Source organism: Stenella coeruleoalba (genome assembly GCF_951394435.1).
Source record: "Stenella coeruleoalba genome assembly, chromosome: 10".
In the NCBI taxonomy this organism is placed as follows: domain Eukaryota; kingdom Metazoa; phylum Chordata; class Mammalia; order Artiodactyla; family Delphinidae; genus Stenella; species Stenella coeruleoalba.
Window position 1 is genome coordinate 61,522,101 of NC_137156.1, and position 21,307 is coordinate 61,543,407.

The 21,307-nt window shown below is 42.5% G+C and overlaps 1 protein-coding gene across 2 annotated transcripts; it reads right to left on the bottom strand.

Annotated features, from left to right (window-relative positions):
• Positions 1 to 2,563: 2,563 nt before the first annotated feature.
• MOBP (myelin associated oligodendrocyte basic protein) lies at positions 2,564 to 12,079 on the bottom strand (the record flags this gene model as incomplete). Of its 2 annotated transcripts, XM_079935338.1 has the most annotated exons (3): positions 2,564 to 2,603; positions 11,321 to 11,566; positions 11,874 to 12,079. In XM_079935338.1, 3 exons carry the CDS (start codon positions 12,077 to 12,079, stop codon positions 2,564 to 2,566), a joined length of 492 nt encoding a protein of 163 aa, XP_079791464.1. The 2 variants fall into 2 exon arrangements, with proteins under 2 accessions (XP_079791464.1, XP_079791465.1); XM_079935339.1 differs by lacking the exon at positions 2,564 to 2,603 and having other exon boundaries at positions 11,311 to 11,560.
• Between the last annotated feature and the right edge of the window lie 9,228 nt (positions 12,080 to 21,307).

Below are 21,307 nucleotides of genomic sequence, written 5' to 3' on the forward strand. Positions count from 1 at the left end.
AAACAATGAAACATATGAACAAGATAATTCCATAAGGTGATAAGTGCTAGAGTGATGGGATAGAGAGTAACTATGGAAACCACACTGAGTTCCAAAGGAAGCCTCTCTGAAATGATATTTGAGCTGAAGGCACGAGTACAAAGATCTTGGGCCAGAATGTCACAGGTAGAATAAACAGCAAGAACGGAGCCCTGAGGTTGGCACAAGCACTGAATAGATATGACAACATATCGTTTACATGTACAAAAGGAGAGACCAGAAAGAGGCAAGAGAGTGTGCTCTTGCTGGGTAGGGAAAGGGCTTCTGAGCCACAAGTGAAGTGGACCAAGTCTGGAAGAACAATGAGCTTTGTACCCTTTTGGGTTGGGGCCTGGCTCCACCTCCCCTCCACGGGCCTCCTGAGTAGAAGTGTTGGAGGAGTGGAGGAGGGTCTGTTGCCCACCTCCTCCACCCTTCAAATCCAACTTTAGAAGCCAATAAGCAAATCAGCCAGCTTAAAACAAGCTGGAAGAGCTTCTGGAATGGACCCCGCTGGAGCCTGAAGAGAGACGGATCCCCTCACCCCTCTCCTTTGATCCCTCAACTCTGAGCTGGATAGGGAAAGTAGCCCAAGAGGGGCTCCTACGAGGCCACTGCTGGCTACACAGTGGAACCCAAAGTCAAGGTCAGCCCCTGAAGGGAGTGTGTTAGAGTTCAGTCTTCTCATGATCAGCTTCAGTGGTCAGGGTCCTGGACTTGGAGGGGCTCTCCAGTATTTGTGCCTGGGAGACAAAATGAGCCCAAAGATATTCTCCCAAAGCCAAGTTCCCAAACACACACACACACACACGCACCCCAATCCACAGGAACACAGGTGATCTATGGGTCCTCTGTCTAACCTGGGGGCAATGACCCCCAGCATGTATGTGTGTATAGGGGGTGTGGTAGAACCAGAGTGGAGTGGAGGTTTAGTTCCTGTGACCCTGATCGAGAGCCCATACTCAAGATCAAAGTCCTTTTCCAGAGCCTGGGACTGTAGATAGTGGGAGCAAATCAAAAAGAAGAGATGAGGGCTTCCCTGGTGGCGCAATGGTTAAGAGTCCGCCTGCCGATGCAGGGGACACAGGTTCGTGCCCCGGTCCGGGAAGATCCCACATGCTGCGGAGCGGCTGGGCCCGTGAGCCATGGCCGCTGAGCCTGCGCATCCAGAGCCTGTGCTCCGCAACGGGAGAGGCCACAGCAGTGAGAGGCCCGCGTACCACAAAAAAAAAAAAAAAAAAAAAAAGAAGAGATGAGAAGTCAACCCCCAACCCTGGTCCATTATAATTGGCTTCAGACCCCACCACCACAGAATGTACTCAGACGCAGGGAGGGAAGTCTTGGACGGCTTAACTGGCCTAACTCGCTCCTTCCTTGACCTAGTTATCCTCTCCCCAAGGCCAAGTTCCTCTCCTAGTTTTCCTGATTCCTCTACAGTATGTAAAGGGGCTGAGCCAGGGAGAGTGGGGAGGGGGAGGGGAACCAGGCCTCAACCCTTCTCAGGAATTTGGGGCTCTATGGCCTGTAAACAGCAACTCTCAGAGCAGCCCTCTGGTTCTCTGTAAGTGCTCTGGGGCCATTGCCTGTGTCTTGAGCTGGGGAGGGTGGGACACAGGGGCCATCTTTGCAGCCTTGTCTCCAGGAGCCCTCAGGAGAGGGGAAGTGGGCAGGGCATTGTGCGTGAGCCCAGATTACTCACCCAGGGTTACACATTTTGCAAAGCAATTAGTTCTGGAGTTGAGACTGTCCAGATGGGTTGGTAAGAGGGTTTGCTCTCACCAGGGTAAGGATCAGTTGGAGACACTCACAAATCCCTGTGTGAGGCTGGAGACAGGGGCCTGGGAGTGGGAGAGAGCTCCTTCCTCATGACTTTCCTCTCAGCTCCTGACACAGCACATCGACTGCCTCTGACATGTGGAGTTAGACAGCTCGTACCCTCCCTGGGAATCTCCTTGCATCTCTGGACCATTTGGTAGCCTAATATCGTATTACAAAAGAACTTGGATCTTCCCCAAAGCCAGCTGTGCCTCAGACTGTGAGCTAGTACAGAGGACTGATTAAGGAGGTCAAATGGAAACCAAAGGACACAGGGGGAGAGAGGAACCCAGGTAGAGGATTAATTACAAAGAAAGAGGTCAAAGGTTAAAAGTCAGACTAGGCAACAGGATGCGGGATGGAGGGGACTAGAGGTTGGAAGACAACACGTGGGCTGGCACTGGGGCCATCCTGGGCCAAAGATCCTGGAGGCCTGTGCACATCCTGGGGGAGAAAGGTCTATAGCTGAGACCAAAAGAGCTCTGGAGCCTGAGGGCTGCTGCTGGGACCCACCGCCTGGAGTATAACACACAGACGTGTCCCCTCTCACCTCCAGGCAGGCTGCCCGGTGGCCCCCGTGCCATGGGGACTATGGGCATCGGCTGTGGCTGCATCAGCAGGTGTGTGCCCCTGCATCATATTCAAAGCCAGATAACCTGTCCCGGGGCACGTGGGTTGAGAAGCAGTGAGTCCGGGAGCTGAGGCCGTCCATTCACTTGAAACTCCTCCATCACTTCTTCCGAGGGGTCGGCTTGGTCCTCTTTTTCAATCTGGTTTACAAAGAGAAACATAAAAATCCCCAGCGTTGCTAAGTGATGTGCTCTTTCTCCATGCTCAGTTAATAGAATTATAAATTTATAGACTACCTTTGCGGTTATTACTCTTCTGCTAAACTCAGCCTTAAAATCTCAATTCTGGAAACGTCTCAATCCTGGAACTATCTGGCCAAAATAATATGATCATTTTTTTTTTTTCCGGCCTGAGCCTAGGAAAGATATTCTTTAAAATATCTTCTGTTTTTATGTACAGTAAATATTGCTTTTGTTTCCTTTTTGTCTTTCTCTCTTTCTTTTTTTTTTTTTTTTTAAATATATTTTGGCTGCACCGCACAGCATATGGGATCTTAGTTCCCTGACCAGGGATCGAGTCCGTGCCCCCTGCTGTGGAAGCTCGAATCTTAACCACTGGACCACCAGGGAAGCCGCTGTAACTCCTTTTAATGATTCAAAAAGCCAATTTGGCGAGGACTTAATGTTGTTAAAATATTTTTCTAAAAAGAAAATGTTCTAAGTGAAATAGCAGTTTAAACCATATACAAAAACTAGACATACAGATCAGAAATGAAAAAATAAAACTGTCTCTATTTACAGACAACATGATTGTCAGTGTAGAAAATCCCAGAGTCTACCCCCCAAAAAAGCTAGAATAAGTGACTTTAGCAAGATCACAGGGTACATGATCAATGTTTTTATATATTGGCAGTGAACAACTGAAATTGAAAAAGTACTATTTTTAATAGTACCTAAAAGCATGAAATACTTAAGTATAAAGCAAACAAAATATGTATGTGATCTGTATGCTGAAAACTTCAAAACAAAAAGGACCTAAATGAATGGGGAGATATAGCATGTACAGTTCTCCCCATGCTGACTTATAAACTTGACATAATCCCATTCAATCCCACCAGGATATATTGTCGAAATTCACACACTGACACTAAAATTTCTATGGAAAAGTGGAGGAACTAGAATAGCCAAAGACAATTTCAAAAATAAAAAACTGTGTTGGAGAATTTACACTAAACTGATTTTAACACTTACTGTAAGGCTATAGTAATCAAGTTGATGAAAGAAAAGATATATAAATTAGTGAAACAGAATAGAAAGTCCAGAAATAAACTCACTCATTATGGTCAACTGATTTTTGACAAAATTGCAAAAGTAATTCAGTGGAGAATCTTTTCAACAAGTTGTGCTGGAACTATTAGATATCCATATGCAAAAAAAAAAATGGAACCTCAATCCATATCTCACACCATTTACCAAAAAATTAACTCAAAATAGATAACATAAATGTGAAACTTAAAATTTTAAATTTCCAGGAGAAAATCTTTGTGATCTTGGGTTAGGCAAAGAACTCTTCCATACAATCCAAAAAGCACACATACAATACAAAAAACATGATATATAAAAGAAAAAATTGATAAATTGAACTTTGCCAAAGTTTAACACTTTGGTTCTTCACAAGACACTATTAAGAAAATGAGAAAGCAAACCACAGGCTGGGAGAAAATATTTGCAAAACATGTATTTGATAAAGGACTTATATCCAGATATATATTTTTAAACTCTCAAAACACAATAATAATTAAATAACCCACTTTTTTAAGTGGGCAAAAGATTGAGCACACACTTCACCAATAAATGTCTTTGGTGGATGATATATAAGCTCATTAAAAGAACATCATTAGTCAATAGAAAAAAACAAAATTAAAAATACAGTGAGGTACCACAACACACAATATTAGAATGGGTAAAATTTTTAAAGCTGACAGTACCAAATGCTGACAAGAATTCAGAGCATCCTACTTTGCTAGTAGGAATACAACCACTTTGCTAGTAGTGCAACCACTTTGGAAAACAACTTAGCAGTTTTATAGTTATTTAAACATACACCTTCCATATGTCCCAGCAATACCAGTTCTAGTTATTTACTCAAAGAAAAGCAAACTTACACTCACATGAATGTTTACAGAAGCTTTATTCATAATTACCAAAAACTGGAAACAACCTAAATATCCTTCAACTCGTGAATGGAAAATTCTGATAGGTTCGTACATACAGTGGAATACTACTCAGCAATAAAAGTGAAAGAACTACTGATTCATGCAACAAGAACATGGTTCAATCTCAAATGCATTATGCTAAGTGAAAGAAGCCAGACTCAAAAGGGTACATACTGTATGATTCCATTTATGTGACATTCTAGACAAGACAAAACTATAGGGACAGAAAACAGATCAGTGGTTGTCAGGAGCTTGGGGACTGACTTCAAAGGGGAAGTATGAGGGAAATTTGGAAGTTGATGAAAGTATTCTATATTTTGATTGCGGTGGTGGTTACATGACTCTGTGCATAGAACTGTTTGCTGAAAATGTTGAATTCTACTGCATGCATGTAAACCTGATATATGTATGCATGTGTGTGTGTGTGTATGTGCCTTGTGTATTACACAAACATACATGACACTTTTTGTGTCATGGTCTGTGGCTTTCTCCTTTATCCGAATGCAGGTAACTGAACTATGGCTTCCCAAAAGAAAACAGTGCTTAGTGATATAATCACCGTAATCCTGCTTTCCACCCAACTACTACTGCCCTGCTGTGTGTTTTTTCCCAGTAATGCTCAAAACTGCCTGGAAACAGACAGGGTGAAGGCAGATGGTTGGCTTCATACAAGGCTGGAGGTTTTCCCAAGAATATGAGATAGATATTCAAAGGGTAGGGGAATGTAAGGTATTTTTGAGAGAGATTAAAATGTTGGGCCATGGTTTCTAATTTGGAGAGGGAGGAAAGTGAAGAAAGAACGAGTCTGAATAGCCATTTTTCCAAAGAAGACACATATGGTCAACTGGTACATGAAAAGATGCTCAACATCACTAATCATCAGGGAAATGCAAATCAAAACCACAATGAGATATCACCTCACACCTGTTAAAATGTCTATTATCAGAAAGACAAGAAATAGTAAGTGTCGGTGAGGATGTAGAGAAAAGAAAACCCTTGTGCTCTGTTGAGGGGAATGTAAATTGGTGCAGCCACTGTGAAAAACAGTATGGAGGTTCCTCAAAAAATTAAAAATAGAACTACCATACGGTCCAGCAATTCCACTCCTGTGTATTTATGCAAAGAAAATGAAAACATTAACTTTAAAAGATATATGCACCCTCATGTTCATTTCAACATTATTTATAATAGCCAAGATATGGAAACAAGTGTCCATCAGTGGACAAGTGAATAAAGAAACTGTGAGATATATATATATATATATATATATATATATATACACATACATACAACGAACCATTATTCATCCATAAAAAAGAATGGAACCTTGCCATCTGCAACAACATGAATGGACCTCGAGGGCATTGTGCTAAGTAACATAAGCCAGGGAAAGATAAACACCATAGGATCTCTTCTATATCTGGAATCTAAATAAACAAACAAATGAAAAACAAGCTCATAGATACAGAGAAGAGAGGCAGGGGTGCAGGGGGAGAGAAATTGGTAAACTGTTTCGATTTGGTTTTTTACTTTGAATAAATTGAATAATTCATAAGGAAATAATTTAAATTAATAAATAAATGATGATAACTTGAAACATTTTTTAAATCAAACTACCAGGGAAGAAAAAAGGAATCTGATGGATGGAGAAGGAAAAGCCAGGGCTCAGAGTACCAGAAGCACCTGGTGAAGTTTAAGAACAGTTGCTGTGGGCACACTTAACAAAGCAAGCTGGAAGAAAAGCAGACGGTTGATGTGGAGTTGGATGATTCCACTGGTGATTTCAGAGACGGCAATTTGTTTCCCTCATTGGAGAATAAACTTAGAAAGAACAGATGGTTCATATGCAGCTCCATCAGGCAGAGCTCAGCAAGCCTTCAGCGCAGCCTCACGGCCTGTTCTAAACCTACCCTAACCTTCTCAGACCTCCAGCTCTTTCATCCTCGGGGTATGACTTGCCTTCATCCTTTTTTAAATGTTTTCAAATTTTTTATTATTTATGTATTTTTTTGGCTGCGAGGCATGTGGGATCTTAGTTCCCCAACCAGGGATCGAACCCACACCCCCTGCACTGGAAGCACAGAGTCTTAACCGCTGGACTGCCAGGGAAGTCCCCTTAACGACCATTTAATGGGTCTCTATTTTGCAAAACCAAACGGCTTTTCCTGTTCCCATCAGTGGCCTGTCCCTCCACACGTACTATGAAGGAGCCTTACTTCTCTTACTCTATCCACGATCTCCATCCCCTCTCCTTTGTTTCCAATCTCACCCTCACTTCTGCACCCTTTCCCATCAGCTCTTAATGTACTTTAAGTTATGGTAAAAAAACAAAAAAAATTCTAGAAAGTAGAATTGGCAGGCGTGTGTGTATCTCAAGAGGTTGGAAGTCAGGGTGGGGCTTAGGTTTCCAGTAGGGCTGATTAGAGGGGCTGTGGTGTTATTTGCTGAGGTTGTTGATAAGAGGAAGAGCGAGTGTTCATGGGAAAGAAGTCAAGTGGAGATGAGTTGAGTTTGATAACATCCACGTTGATCTGCTGGGCAATCAAGCCCATATATGAGTTTAATGCCAGGGCTGGAATAAGGTTTACAAGTCATCACCATGCCTGTCACGTTTAAAACCATAAGAAAAGTCTACAAATAACAAATGCTGGAGAGGATGTGGAGAAAAGGGAACACTCCTACACTGTTGGTGGGAATGTTAAGTTGGTACAGCCACTATGGAAAACAGTATGGAGGTTCCTCAGAAAACTAAAAATAGAATTACCATATGATCCAGCAATCCCACCCCTGGGAATATACCTGGACAAAATTATACTTCAGAAAGATACATGCACCCCTATGTTCATAGCAGCACTGTTCACAATAGCCAAAGCATGGAAACAACCAAATGCCCATCGACAGATGAATGGATAAAGAAGATGTGGTGCATATATACAATGGAATACTACTCAGCCATAAAAAAAGAATGAAATAATGCCATTTGCAGCAACATGGATGCAACTAGAGAGTATCATACTAAGTGAAGTAAGTCAGAAAGGGAAATACAAATATCATATGATATCACTTAATGTGGCATCTAAAATACGGCACAAACGAACCTATCTACAAAACATAAACAGACTCATAGACATAGAGAATAGACTTGTGGTTGCCAAGGCGGAGGGGGGAAGGGAGAGGGAGGGACTGGGAGTTGGGGTTGTTGGATGCAAACTATTACATTTAGAATGGATAAACAACAAGATCCTACTGTATAGCACAGGGAACTATACTGAATATCCTGTTATAAACCATAATGGAAAAGAATATTAAAAATGTGTATATATATTTACAACTGAAAAAAACCCATAAAACCATAAGAGACTCTGTAATGGCCTATATGGGAAAAGAATCTAAAAAAGAGGGGATATATGTATATGTATAACTGATTCACTTTGCTGTGCAGCAGAAACAAACGCAACATTGTAAATCAAGTATACTCTAATAAAAATTTTAAAAATAAATAATTAAAAAAAAAAACAGAAGGCAAAATCAAGGAGAGGGCTCAGAATAAAACCCTAGAGGATCCCAAGGTGAAGTGTTGCCAGAAAAGGAAGGACTCATAAAGAAGACCAAGATGGAAAAATCAAGGGAAGTGGAAGGGCTAGTTTACCCAATCCTGCACAAAGAAAGAGAGTTCTCTCTGGTTTTCTGGAAGGTGAAAATGCAGAATGTACCTCTTGGCATCAGGAAGACAAAAGGAGGACAAGTCACATAGAAAGTGTCTGGAATAAGTTTGGGTGTGCAGACCTGAAAAGCAGGCAGACTACCTCTATCTAAGAGCCTGAAACTTAGCAGCTGGCCCCGGAGCCTGGGTCTGTTAGCGCATACTCTCGGACCCCTCACAGTAATTGCTCATGGGTTGGCGCTCTTCTGAAGTAAATCCTAGCTTGTCAAGTATGTAAATGTTTATAATTGCATTTTCCTTTGGCAGTCCTGGTCATCGCCAACAAACCGAAAACTATATACAGGTGCGACCACTGACTGGGGGCTAACTCCCGAGCTCAGGGTTGTTACTCAGGGGAACAGCAGCATCACTGAGAGATGGGCCACTCATAAATACCATCTGAGCAGCGGGACCAGGGGCATACATCATCCCCCCTGATTGCCCAGAGTTTGGTGCAGTGCTGTACACGTGGTCTCGATGACCAGGCTTGAAAATACATGTGGAAATAGATTGGGCCTCCAGGCTTCTTGTGTGCAGGGCGCAGTTGGTACAAGACAACGCTGTGAAAGAACACATCAAAGGCACACACAGTACTGCTCACATATGTGTGACTGGCCCCAAATTAGTCACTCAAAGCCGCAGCCACAGAAGTTTTCAGAAAACCACAGATCTTAGCTCCTGAAAGCAGAGCACCAAGGAGCCAGAAGAGTCTCAGCTCCGGAAACACGTCTTAACCCTAAAGGCCAGGATGACCTGTGAAATACTAAAACCTTGAAGAACTGAGAGTAAAACAAACTAAAAGGGAGATGCCATGGTTTCTTTCCATCAAATATGAGAATGCTGGCATGTTCAATCAGGATGCAAGGAATCATACCTATTGGATCCTAAGATTTAAATATTCACTGGTTTTTGAAAAGATGTATCCAAGGGAATTACTAAGGACACAAAAGTCCTTTGTCAAAATTGTTTGACCTCAAAGGGTCAGACCTCAAGAATGGCACCATTTCAGAAAGCAAGCCTGCTTCAGGAAAACTTTTTTGACCCTTTCTTCACATGTAATTTAGTAGCTCTGCTTGAGAGTGAATTTCTTCCCATTAATCTTCCTCCCACCCCTTTGATTTAGGACAGTCACTTAGTGTCAATAGAGTATGTATGCATAGCGCATACAGCATGGCGAAGCAATGTCTCTAATGCATTACCTTAGGACCTTGGGGAACCTGAGAAGGGAGAATGAGTGTCGTAGGAAGGGCTCAGATGGTGCATCTGTGATGTCGTGGGACATTATGAATGGAGCCTGTCAGGTCCCTTGGTCCCAGGGAAGGGACGACAGCTGAGGAGGCAGTGACAGACTATAGAGGTGTCTTCCTTGATACCCACCGAGGATAGTTAACTGAGGGAGTCAAAATACACCAACACTAAAATATCTCTTGAGTTTAAGTGAATTCAGCAAGGCTGAATCCAGACAAATCTGTGGCTCAGATGAAATTGGCTTTCATTGTCTTCCATCTCCTTTCCATGTCCTGGTTCATTCAACTCCCGGCCACCCAAATAGCCATCACATAGCTCACTGGAGATTGTGGGCTTGAAGCCACCACCATAGATGTCATGCCTCATATACAATTAATTTCCTCTGCTCTGTACATTTCCTAACCACTTCCATATTTCAAAGCTCACCTGTCCTAGGACCTTATTACTCAGGCCCCTCAGGAAGGCATACATTAACAACCAGATAACTTGACGCACAACTTCCTATTACAGTTTTAGTGACTTACCAGTCACTCACCAGTCTGTTACTTCCTTCCCAAATTAACCTCACCTGATCTACACTGGGGGTGGGTTGGTTGCTTGTTGACAGTGCAGATCCCTAGAACCTCACAAGTGACCCAAGGAATTAGGTTCTCTGGGAGCATTTTAACATGCTCCCCAGTTGATTCTTCTACATACTAAATCTGTAAACATCATGAGACATGCATGCACTATTATGTGCTATACAGGTTCTGAGCATCAGAGTACTTATGAGAATCCCAAATACAGTTTATATCCATTGTTAACTTATAAAACAGGTTCATTTTCAAATACTAAAAGGACTAAAGAGTTGGCCTGCCGTGCGTGTGGACAGAGAGTATAAGGGAAGTCTCTTTACCTTCTGCTCAACTATGATATGAACCTAAAACTGCTCTGAAAAGTAAAGTCTATTAAAAAAAACAAAAAAAAAAACAGGCTGACCTTCCCAAGATGGAGCTGATGAACATATGCTGTTTGGTTCACTTATTCTCTCTACAGGCATCATCCCCTTTTATCCTCTACTTATTCTAACCTAACTTCTTCGAAGCCCCAGACAGGCAGAATCATTCTCCAGGCTTCCATAGCCCAATGCACATACTGATTATGAGAGTATTAGAGCGTTTAACCCTACACTGTGACTAACCATTCTCTTGTTTGGTTCTGGTGGATCACAAACAACCTGGCTTGTTCTGGCCACGTTCCCATCCCCCAGCATAGTATGTGGAACTCTATACATATGCAATCAAGATTGTTGAATGAATGAATGAACGATCTTGCCACTGAAGTTAACATCAGATGAAGTGTGTTGGGAGGAGGGGTGGATGAACTGGCTGAACCTCTCCTTTTGCACATACACAGATACCCCTTAGAGCCACCATTCCTTCTCTCTCTGAGGGACAGGAATCGAGGACCTCATTTATTCAATCTGTTACTGTGGTCCATACTCTGAATTTATAAATTAATCACTTCCAGTCCTACTAGACAAAGGAAGCAACTGGTGCTGCCATCTGAAGTATTGTACCAGCAGTGGCTATGTGGAAAACAGAAGCCACACTAGGAGTTTCAAACAAGGGGATTTAATGCAGGGAACTGATTACACAGGTTTGGTAAGGCTGAAGGAGGGCCACTGAGATAACCTATTGTTAGTAAACACAGGAAGCAGCTACTAACCTTAGGGCTGGGGAGCAAAAGGGAAGAGGTGGTGTTACCAGAACCTAGAGGCTTTGTTGGGGGACCCCCCACGGCTGGTGCCTGGCCCTTTCTGGGGGCTGCTGCGCGGCTGCTTCTTGGCCTTCTGAGGGGAACGCTGCTTGGCTGGTGGAGGTCGGACTTCTGGGCGGGGGCGTGGCTGACGTTCGGACCTCGGAGGGGACCGTGGCTTGGCTGGTGCTCTGACCACCGCGGGGGGTGCAGCTGGCTGGCGCTTGGGCCTCTGAGGGGACGTTGCGCGGCGGCTGGTGCTGAGAGGGCCAAAAGAAGCTGGAGGCTGGAGCAATGGCTCTCCTCTGTTGCTTTAAGGGATGCTGACAGGAGCTGGAAATAGGAAGGCAGCCCTGCTCCTCCCCCCGCCCCACCTTCCAGTCTCCCTCCAGTACCTTCCAATGCCTGAGCCTAACGGGGGAGCCGACTGTCAGGGGATTGGGGGAAGCGCAGTTTGCAGAGCCTCAGCCCCAGCATCGCAGAGTAGAGCAGGAAGGGGGAACTCAGAGCTGAGAGACAGAGGCCAACGCCCAGCCCAGGCGCCAGGTGGCAGCGCAGACCACTCACCTGGTCTTCTGGCAGGCACAGCAGATCCAGTCCTCCTCTTTCTTCTGGTAGAAGCAGCCACTTTTACAGATGCTATACTTGCGGTCCACAATCTCGCGTTTGGAGTTGAGGAAGGTGAACGGCGGGCAGCAATGTATGCTGAAGTGCTCCGAGAACTTCTGGTTCTTGGAGAGTCTGGGGCCCTCCTTAACCACTTTCTGACTCATCTCACTGGAAATCAGTGATGCCGGGGGCGGGGGGGAGGTGGGGAGACATAAAACAGCACATTCATGTGAGGGAGCTTTCTACTCAAGGAACCCACTCCCTGCTACTCCCATGGTCCAAGTTAACATTCAGGGCTATCCTCCATCCTGAATCTGGAAGGTCAATTTCCTGCCCAGCTCTATGGAAATGAACTCAATTAGGAGTTTGTTCTTTTTTTAAAATTTACATACAATTTTTAAAGGTTACACTCCATTTACAGTTATTACAAAATATTGGCTATATTCCCCGTGTTGTACAAATACATCCCTGTAGCCTATCTTACACCTAAGAGTTTGTACCTAGGCAATATAAGGGAAGAGTTTGTTAATTTTTATTTTTAAATCGTGTTTTCTGAAAATGGACTCTTTTTTCCCTTATTTATTAGCCACCCACTTAGGACAGGAAAAAATATTACAAAGCCAAACACATCTATGGCAAAATAATATTCTAGATTTAGGAATGGCCGTTTCTCTAAAAAACCAAGAAAGCTTTGTTATTGAAAGCATAATCTCTATTCATACAATGAAATACTACACCAGAATGAGAAAGAACAGACTGTAAGACACAGGTCAACATGTTTGAATCTCACAAACATAATGTCGAACAAAAGAAGCCAAACACAAAGGAATACACGCTATATGATTTAATTTATATGAGGTTCAAAAACAGGCAAAACTAGTCTAGTACATGGTGCTAGAAATCAGAACATAGTTGTATTTGGAAGAGGTGGGGTCTGACTAAGAAGAGGCAGGAGGGAGCCTGCTGGGGGCGGAAAATGTTCTGGATCTTGATCTGGGAGATGACTGCACAGGTGTATACATATGTAAAAATTCAGTGAGCTCTACACTTAATTTTTGTGCATTTTACTGTTTACCTCAGTTAAAAAGGAAAAGTAAGAGGAGGAAGAGGAGAGACTAGAGAGTTTTGATTCTTGAAATATTCTGAAAGGGGGGCAAAAACTTAATTACTACAACATCCTTTGTGGAAACGTGACACATGCAGAGATAGTCCTACCTAACACTCCAAAACGCTGAAGCACACAGAGTACTTAAATGACTATTAACCAACAAGAGTCTACAAATATACACAGGTAGTGTGCATATACCGGCCACTGAGAATGTCCCCCCCTCAACAAACTCAAGGTCAAGTTGTACACACAGACGTGCAGTATACAATTACAAGACACGGTGACATCGACCAACAGAAGTATGTACAAAGATAAAGGAAACCCTGAAAAGGGGATAGATTCTTTGAAGACAGAGAAGATGATCTGGGTTTTAAGGATGAATACATTAAAAACAACTAAGTTATTCTGAGGGGATATTTTGATTTTTTGTTGGTTGGTTGGTTTCTATTGTTTTTTATTGAAGTATAGTTGATTTATAATGTTGTGTAACTTTTTTGTTTTTTGATAGGGTTGTCTTCTGCTACAGATAGAAGTGAGGGCTGAGGAGCAAGTTGAGTGTAGTTATGAGAAGAAAATACAACCTTTTGCACCTCAGTCTGTAGAGTCCATATTAGGTGTTACACCTGTTACGTTGCAAATCCTGTTTCCCAATGTTTCACCTGCTTTTATCATGCAAAAAATTAATTTTTATGTAATTAAGTTTCCTAGTTCTTACTCAGCGTTTTATATTTGAGTTCAGAAAGTCCTCCCTACTTCAGAAGCTCTTAATCATACTCATAAATATCCCATTTTGAAAGAGAATCCTCTCTGAATCTCACTTTCATGTCTCTTTTCCTCTCTATAACTCCTCACTTTTATAGACAATGTTCTTGAGAAGTTATCAACACTCTCTTTCTCCATTTCTACGTCTCCTCCCCCTCAGTGCACTCCAATCTGGCTTCTGTTACTACCTCCCAAAGACACGTGTTTCTCATAAAGACCTCCATGCTGCCAGACCAGCGTCTTCTTGCTCGATCTCTCCATGTAAATGCTTCCCTGTCCTGTCACTCCATGTTCTCCTAGATTCCCTCCTCCATCTCTAGCCCTTCTGTCTCAGTTTCTCTTATAGGCTCATCTGCTTTATCCAAAACTTTTAATGTTAGAGTTCTTCAAGGTACAATAAATACTAAATTATTAATAGGGTTACCTTCAAGCATCCACTTCAGCATTTATGATATGTTAGGTTGTGCCAGACACAGTGCTCAGGCTCTGTAGGGGATGCAAAGCTGAATCATGTTTAGTCCCATCCTCAAGAAAAGTATCCACCAGCTGGGAAGATGGGCAAGGATGCCCATGGTGTACTCATGGCCACAAAACCTACCTATTGACCCCAAACACGTACAAGTCTCTGAGGAGACTGAGGGGATGGATCAGCTAAACACCCTGCTGACATCTTGTAGATGGAGGAATGTTGCATAAATGTTAGTAAGTGCAATACAAGGAAGGGATGCTGTGGAACATGAGAATGTGCTGAGACAATGGCACGGAGAGTCCACAAGAGCGGGGCCATACATTGGGCTGGGGAAGCAGGTAAAACATGGGTAGAAACATCTGGCCCTGAGATTTGGACAGCAGAGATAAGGGTTTGTGGAGGACTGGGAACAGTTGATTCCTAAGCAAAGATACAGAAGGGTGAATTGCAGTCCACCTGAGAGCCCACCCGGTCTTCAGGGCAGTGTGGGAGAGGTGACAGTGCCAGGACACAGGTGATGAGGTAACACAGGAGCTACCCATCACTGCGAAGGATCTAGCCCTTGTGACTGGGAGTGTGGTCATGCCATCAGCTGATCAGGAGTCTGAATAGATGAGAGGGAGGGAGATCATCTCATTGGTCTGGGATATCATGAATTTAAGGCGCTCATGACATCCATGTGGAAATGGGCATCCGAAACTCAGGAGCTAGAGCTGTCGGCTCGAGGGTCCTTCACCTCATGGAAGAGGCACAACCTTGGGAGTGGATGTACTGGGTGTGAGCTGAGCGAGGAGCCAGGCCAGGGAAGGCTCCCAGGAGGAGTAGTGGGCCTACCTTCAAGCTCCAGGAAGAAGAGCTAGGGAAGAAGGAGCAGCAGGGGCAGCCAGGGAGGTGGGAGGAGTAGCAGACTCTTAGAAGAGAAATCTGCAAATTTGCAGGAGGAGGAGATGGTCAGCAGTATATATATAAAAAAAAAAACCAAACAAAAAAACGCTTTGTACAAACAAGCATTTTTAGACCAATGAGAAACTAAAATTGATTTTTAGGATCTGATTCATTGCAATTACGACCCTAAAGATCTGCTGAAGCCCTACCAAACCCTGCACATGTGGCAAAGTCCAGCTCAAGTTTCTGCTCCCATGGGAAATAATGAAATGAAACACTCCAGGACTAAGCAGCAGGAGTCATTTCTTTAGGCTCCCGGCACATGGAGATGATGTTACTCAGTTTCACAGGCAACTCAGACATCCCTAATTCCTCCAGCCTTCTGGGGTCATCTTTCCCCAGATTGTTCAGGCACTCATCACAAATAACAGAAAATCTAGCACTTGCCCCAAATTTTTATGAATGACCGGCATGGGGTAAGAGGGAGATTTTAAGTCTCCTGTGACTCTAAATTTCTGCTCTGACTGAATTCTCAATTCCCACCCACCTGACAAGATGCCTGGGCCCCCTCTATGCCTATCTAGACCCCCTCCCAGCCATCTCTTCCCCAGCACGTCAGGGGAAAGTTCTCAAAGTATTCCCTGGCAACTCTCCTTACTCTCCGCCTTCGCCCACCGTGTCCAGCAGGGAGCAGCGTAACCGCTTGTTACTCATCACATGTGTTCCTAATGGAAAAGCGGTTCTCTGCCCTGGACCCCTGACATTCTTCTAGATTAACCAACTGAAAATTCACCCAGCTTTAACATAGCATTTCCCCCCTTCCTTTAGTAAAATGTTAACAGTCAGTGGAAAGGCTCTGGCTACTATTGCCTGTGGTAGCAGAAGTACCGCGTTTAGTCTGGGGTACATTGTAATTGGTTATATATACTCCTCTCCAACTCTGCCCCACACCATGCCCCAGTTTAGAAATGCTAAGGTCCACATGCTGAGCCATAGCAACATACACACGAGCCATCCTTTCCCACCATACCAGGCTTCCTAGTAAATTAGTTGTAACTACAGGCAAATAACTAACGGCAGAAGAAATAATTCACATTTCCTGATGCCCTATTATCTGGTGGTTCTTTTATATACTTTACCTCATTTTTCTAATATGGCATTATCATCAACAAACTTAAGATGAGATAAGCAAGGAATATGACCAAGTTCAAAGAGCCAGTAAGAGGCGAACAGGGATTTGAACCCAGGTCCCTGTGACTCCAGCATCTGGTGCCGTCTGACCAGGCTCAACATGGTCTGAGTTCCCTGTGCTCAGCCCTCCTCTCTAGGGAGCAGGTGTCCAGGCGATGGGACCAGCCTGGACTTTGGGGAACTGGAGTTCGGTCCAAGGAGGGAATAAGGCTGCAGAAGTGCATGGGTCCATGTCCCAGGGTGAAAAAGACTGAAAGTTGGGGAAACAGCTCCCTGAAGAAAGGAATGGTAGAGGATGGCGTGTGGAGACATCAGGACAGTGCGGTGGCCAGCACCTCCTGCCAGAGCACAGAGGCTCACAGTGGGGGGGCTGCACTGTAAACTCAGGCAAGGTCCCGAGGGGAGTGTGACCCATGGGTGCTTCCTCTGTCCCTCCCTCACCAGTCCTTAGTAGGTTTTAAGACCTTATTCACTGTTGAGAATTTAAAAACTTGGATGAAGGAAAATGATAAAAATTCCTAAATTCTTATCTCATAGTTAACCACGTAAAAATATTTGAACGTATTTTTTGCCTTGAGAATATTTACATGTAAATATATAGTTAATAAAAAGTCAGACCATACCTTACATACTTTTCAAATTATATACTTGGAAAAATCATTCATTTTTTAAATAAAGTTTTATAGATGTAGACATAATGTCACTCATAGCATTTTCCTATAGCTTTTAAAATCTGTGATAAATTTATAGTTGCAGCCCCCTTTATGGTTTATATCATGTATTTGCATCTTCTCTCATGTTCTTGATTAATCTTGCCAGAACTTATCCACTTTACAATTCTTTTCAAAAACAAGCTTTTGGGTTTCCTGCTTGTCTTTGTTCTTTTTTTTCCTAGTCCATTAATTTCTGAGTGCATTTATTATTTCTTCTTTTCAGTTTTCTTTAGGCTTATGTTCTTGTGCTTTTTACATATTCTTGAGACAAACTCTTCTCACATATGCATTTATGACTATAACTTTTTCATACGACTTCAGCTGAATACCACAATATTAACATAAAATTTTCATTTTCTCTTCATTTTAAATATGAATGAGTTCTTCTTTGATTCATCAATTCCTTTTAAAAATCTGTTGTAAAATTTCCAAGTGTATGAAGTTATTTTTATTACATTGACTTCTGATTTTAAGGCATTCTGGTCAGAGAGTGGTCTGTATGATAATGACTCTGATATTGGTTGAGCTTCATGTTTCACAGTTAACGTTTTTAAATGTTCCATGTGTGCTTTGAAAGACTGTGTATTTCCAGAAACAATTTGGAATTATCTACGGAAGATAAGAATGTGAACAAGCTACAATCTAGCAGTTTATTCTTGGGCACAAACTACAGTCTAGCGATTTATTTTTGGATCATAGCTCAACCTTGCAGATAAAGCCACTTGGTGGAGCACAAAGCTGGAGGAGCCTGAATCCTTGATGACAGAGGTTCTAGGCCTGGATCCTTGAACACTGACCACGTTTTACAGGAGAAACAAACTTACACCCTGTTTAAACCACTGTTATTTCAGCTACAAACAGTCAAATACAATTCTGAATTAATATACTCAGTTTTCTCACCTAAAAGAGGGTGTCTGCCTCAGTTTGGGTGCTATAAAAAATACCATAAATTGGGCAGTTTGTGAATAACAGAAATTTATTTCTTATAGTCTGGAGGCTGTGGAGTCCCAGATGAAGGTGTTGGCAGATTCTGTGTCTGGTGAGAGCCCACTTCCTGGTTCATAGATGATGGAATGAGTGAGGGAGCTCTCTGGGGTCTCTGTAATAAGGGCACTAATCCCATTCATGAGGTCTCCACCCTCATAACCTAATCACCTCCCAAAGGTCCCACCTCCAACTACCATCACACTGGGGATTAGATTTCAACATATGAATTTTGGGAGACACAAGCATTCAGTCCATAACAGGGGAATAAAAAATAATAATAACATTTAACTCATAGGGGTTTTGATAGTATTAAATAAAATAAAGTAGGTGAAGAACCTAGCACTACCAAATACAAATAACTTGCTTCATAAACTCCATTTTCCTTTCACTAAGAATTCATTCAAATTCATTTGACCTAATTCTACTGACTTCTTCAGACACACTTTTTATGTATCTCACATGACATTTAATTTAAGCATTAATTAAATGCTTAATGAAGTAAAGACATCATTATTTACTTTCGTGGCTAAAAACAAATCATTATAAACACTACATGATGTTTTCACAAACTATACTACCTAATTGCAAAGCAAATATCATTATAAACTGTCTATCAGAATGAGGAGAAGAAAAGTGACTGAACTTGAAACTGTAAAGTATAATTTCTTCTAGGCTTTCCAGATGTCTCCATATACTCCAAAACTACAGAGGAGGGGAAAGTGAGGCAGGTATTTGAAGAAGGAGAAAAAGGAAGTGAAGGAGAGGAACCAAAGGGAGAACAAGAACCTCCCCTCACTATTTATTGTGCACCTACTATGCTCCAGATGCTTTATATCTGTCATTTTTAATTCTCAATATAACCCTCCAGGTAGTCCCTACTGTCCACATGTTAGAGATGAGGAAATTGAAACCTGAAGAAGTTATGTAAACTCACCAAAATCATATAGTAATGATAATAATAATAATAGAAAACTCATAATCGCCAGTATGATTACTAACTACCCAATATCTGCCCTGCCCTTCAATAACAAACCCTGATTTTGTTTGGCAGCATGATAGGCCCAGTTAAATATATACAACTCCCTATGTGACCACATTCTGGCCAAGGAGATGCAGGCAAAAGTCCCTGGGGAAGATTACTTTTTTTCAATAATAAGGCTTTTATTCAAGGAGGGACTCTCCCCTGGTGAGTACATCCAGCCCAACCCAGCTTTTCCTGGCCCCCAAGAGGCAGGATTATTTCAGCCTTTGGACCTTGAGCCTTAGGGCTCCTTCCGCCTACTTCCTTCCCACCAACAGTTACACAGCAAATGCTTCTAACACCTTGGGGCTCAGCCCAAAGCCAAGTCACTTCCTCGGGAGACTTTCCAGACCCTTCCCTTCCCCCAAGGAGAAATGATCACTCCTCCCTCTTTTGTGCCCTGGCCTTGTGTGCTGTATATAATTCTAAGAGAGCATCTGGAACCTGTAGGGTTGCCCTTAAGTGTTCTGCCCTCAGAGCTTTGTTTGACGCCTAATTCAGAACAGGTGTTCAGTAGATGCTTGAGTAAGGAGAGCATGAACAAAGGATGCCTCTCACAATGGCTGCAGGAGCCCTCAGCCTGTCGCTGCCTGTCCCCAGATGCTCTTTAGCAGTCCCACAAACTCAGGCAACAGAATCTGATGAATGAAAAAGGCAACACAGGAAGGGACTTTTCTAACTGATCTTGAAAGTTATAAAACTGGGCTCTTTAGGAAAAAATAAGAGGCTTTGTGAACCCACTACACTTTTTTGTTTCTTTTTTTTAAAATTAATTTTATTGAAGTATAGTTGATTTACTCTACTATATTTACTATACTATACTATAGTGTTAATTTCTGCTGTACAGCAAAGTGATTGTTATACGTATATATTCTTTTTCATATTCTTTTCCATTATGGTTTATCACAGGATATTGAATATAGTTCCCTGTGCTATACAATAGGACCTTGTTGTTTATCTATCCTGTATACCATAGTTTGCATCTGCTAATCCCAAACTCCCAATCCTTCCCTCCCTCACTGCCGCCCCCTTGGCAACCACAAGTCTGTTCTCTATGTCTGTGCGTCTGTTTCCATTTCGTAGATAAGTTCATTTGTGTCATATTTTAGATTCCACATGTAAGTGATATCATATGGTATTTGTCTTTCTCTTTCTCACTTACTTCACTTAGTATAATAATCTCTAGGTCCACCCATGTTGCTGCAAATGGCATTATTTCGTTCTTTTTTATGGCTGAGTAATATTCCATTGTATATAGGTACCACATCTTCTTTATCCATTCATCTGTCAATGGGCATTTAGGTTGTTTCCATGTCTTGGCTACTGTAAATAGTGCTGCTTATGAACATAGGTGTGCATGTATCTTTTTGAATTATAGTTTTGTCTGGGTATATGCCCAGGAGTGGGATTGCTGGATCATTTGGTAATTCTATTTTTAGTTTTTTGAGGAACCTCCATACTGTTTTCCACAGTGGCTGCACCAATTTACATTCCCACCAACAGTGCAAGAGGGTTCCATGTTCTCCACACCCTCTCCAGCATTTATTATTTGTAGACTTCTTCATAATGGCCATTCTGATTGGTTGTGAGCCCACTGTAACTTTTTAATTCATGCAAATTAATTAACAAGCTTAAATCAATTACATATTCTAGAGATGGCACTAGCATCTCTACGTACCTACCAATGTCATAGGTATCTTTAAACACACTCTCACTATTCCCTAAGGAGACTGCAGGTGGAAATGAGAACTGTGAACATAAAACGGATTTTCTTCCTTCCATCCAGACTTCCTTCCCTTCTACCATCTTTTTTAAAAGGCAGTTGGGGTGTGGGGTAATTATTTAATAGAAGCAGCATGTGGCCCTTAGTCCCAGGTGGTCCTCTGGAAAGAAAGACAGTGCAAGTTGTAAGTTGCCATGCTACATCTCCATGGGGTCACGGGAAGTCAGACATGGAAATGGGTACAGGCTCTACCAAGTGAAGGGTGGATGCAGGTCAGTATTTGGAAGACAGTACATTTCTCCAATTCTTGTCAATCAGATCCCTCAGAACCATGAGCAAAGGCTGCCCTTGTCTTGTGATTAGAGAACTCAACATGGGAAGGACAGGAGGCAACTGACTACCTAGGGCCTGAACCCTCTGTGAGAACAATATTCTGGCTTCAGAGATCAAAACTCCAAAGGAGGACAGTGATCAGTCCCAAGATCTCTTAATACGTTACATGGATTAAGGAAGGGGTGGTTTAATATATACTT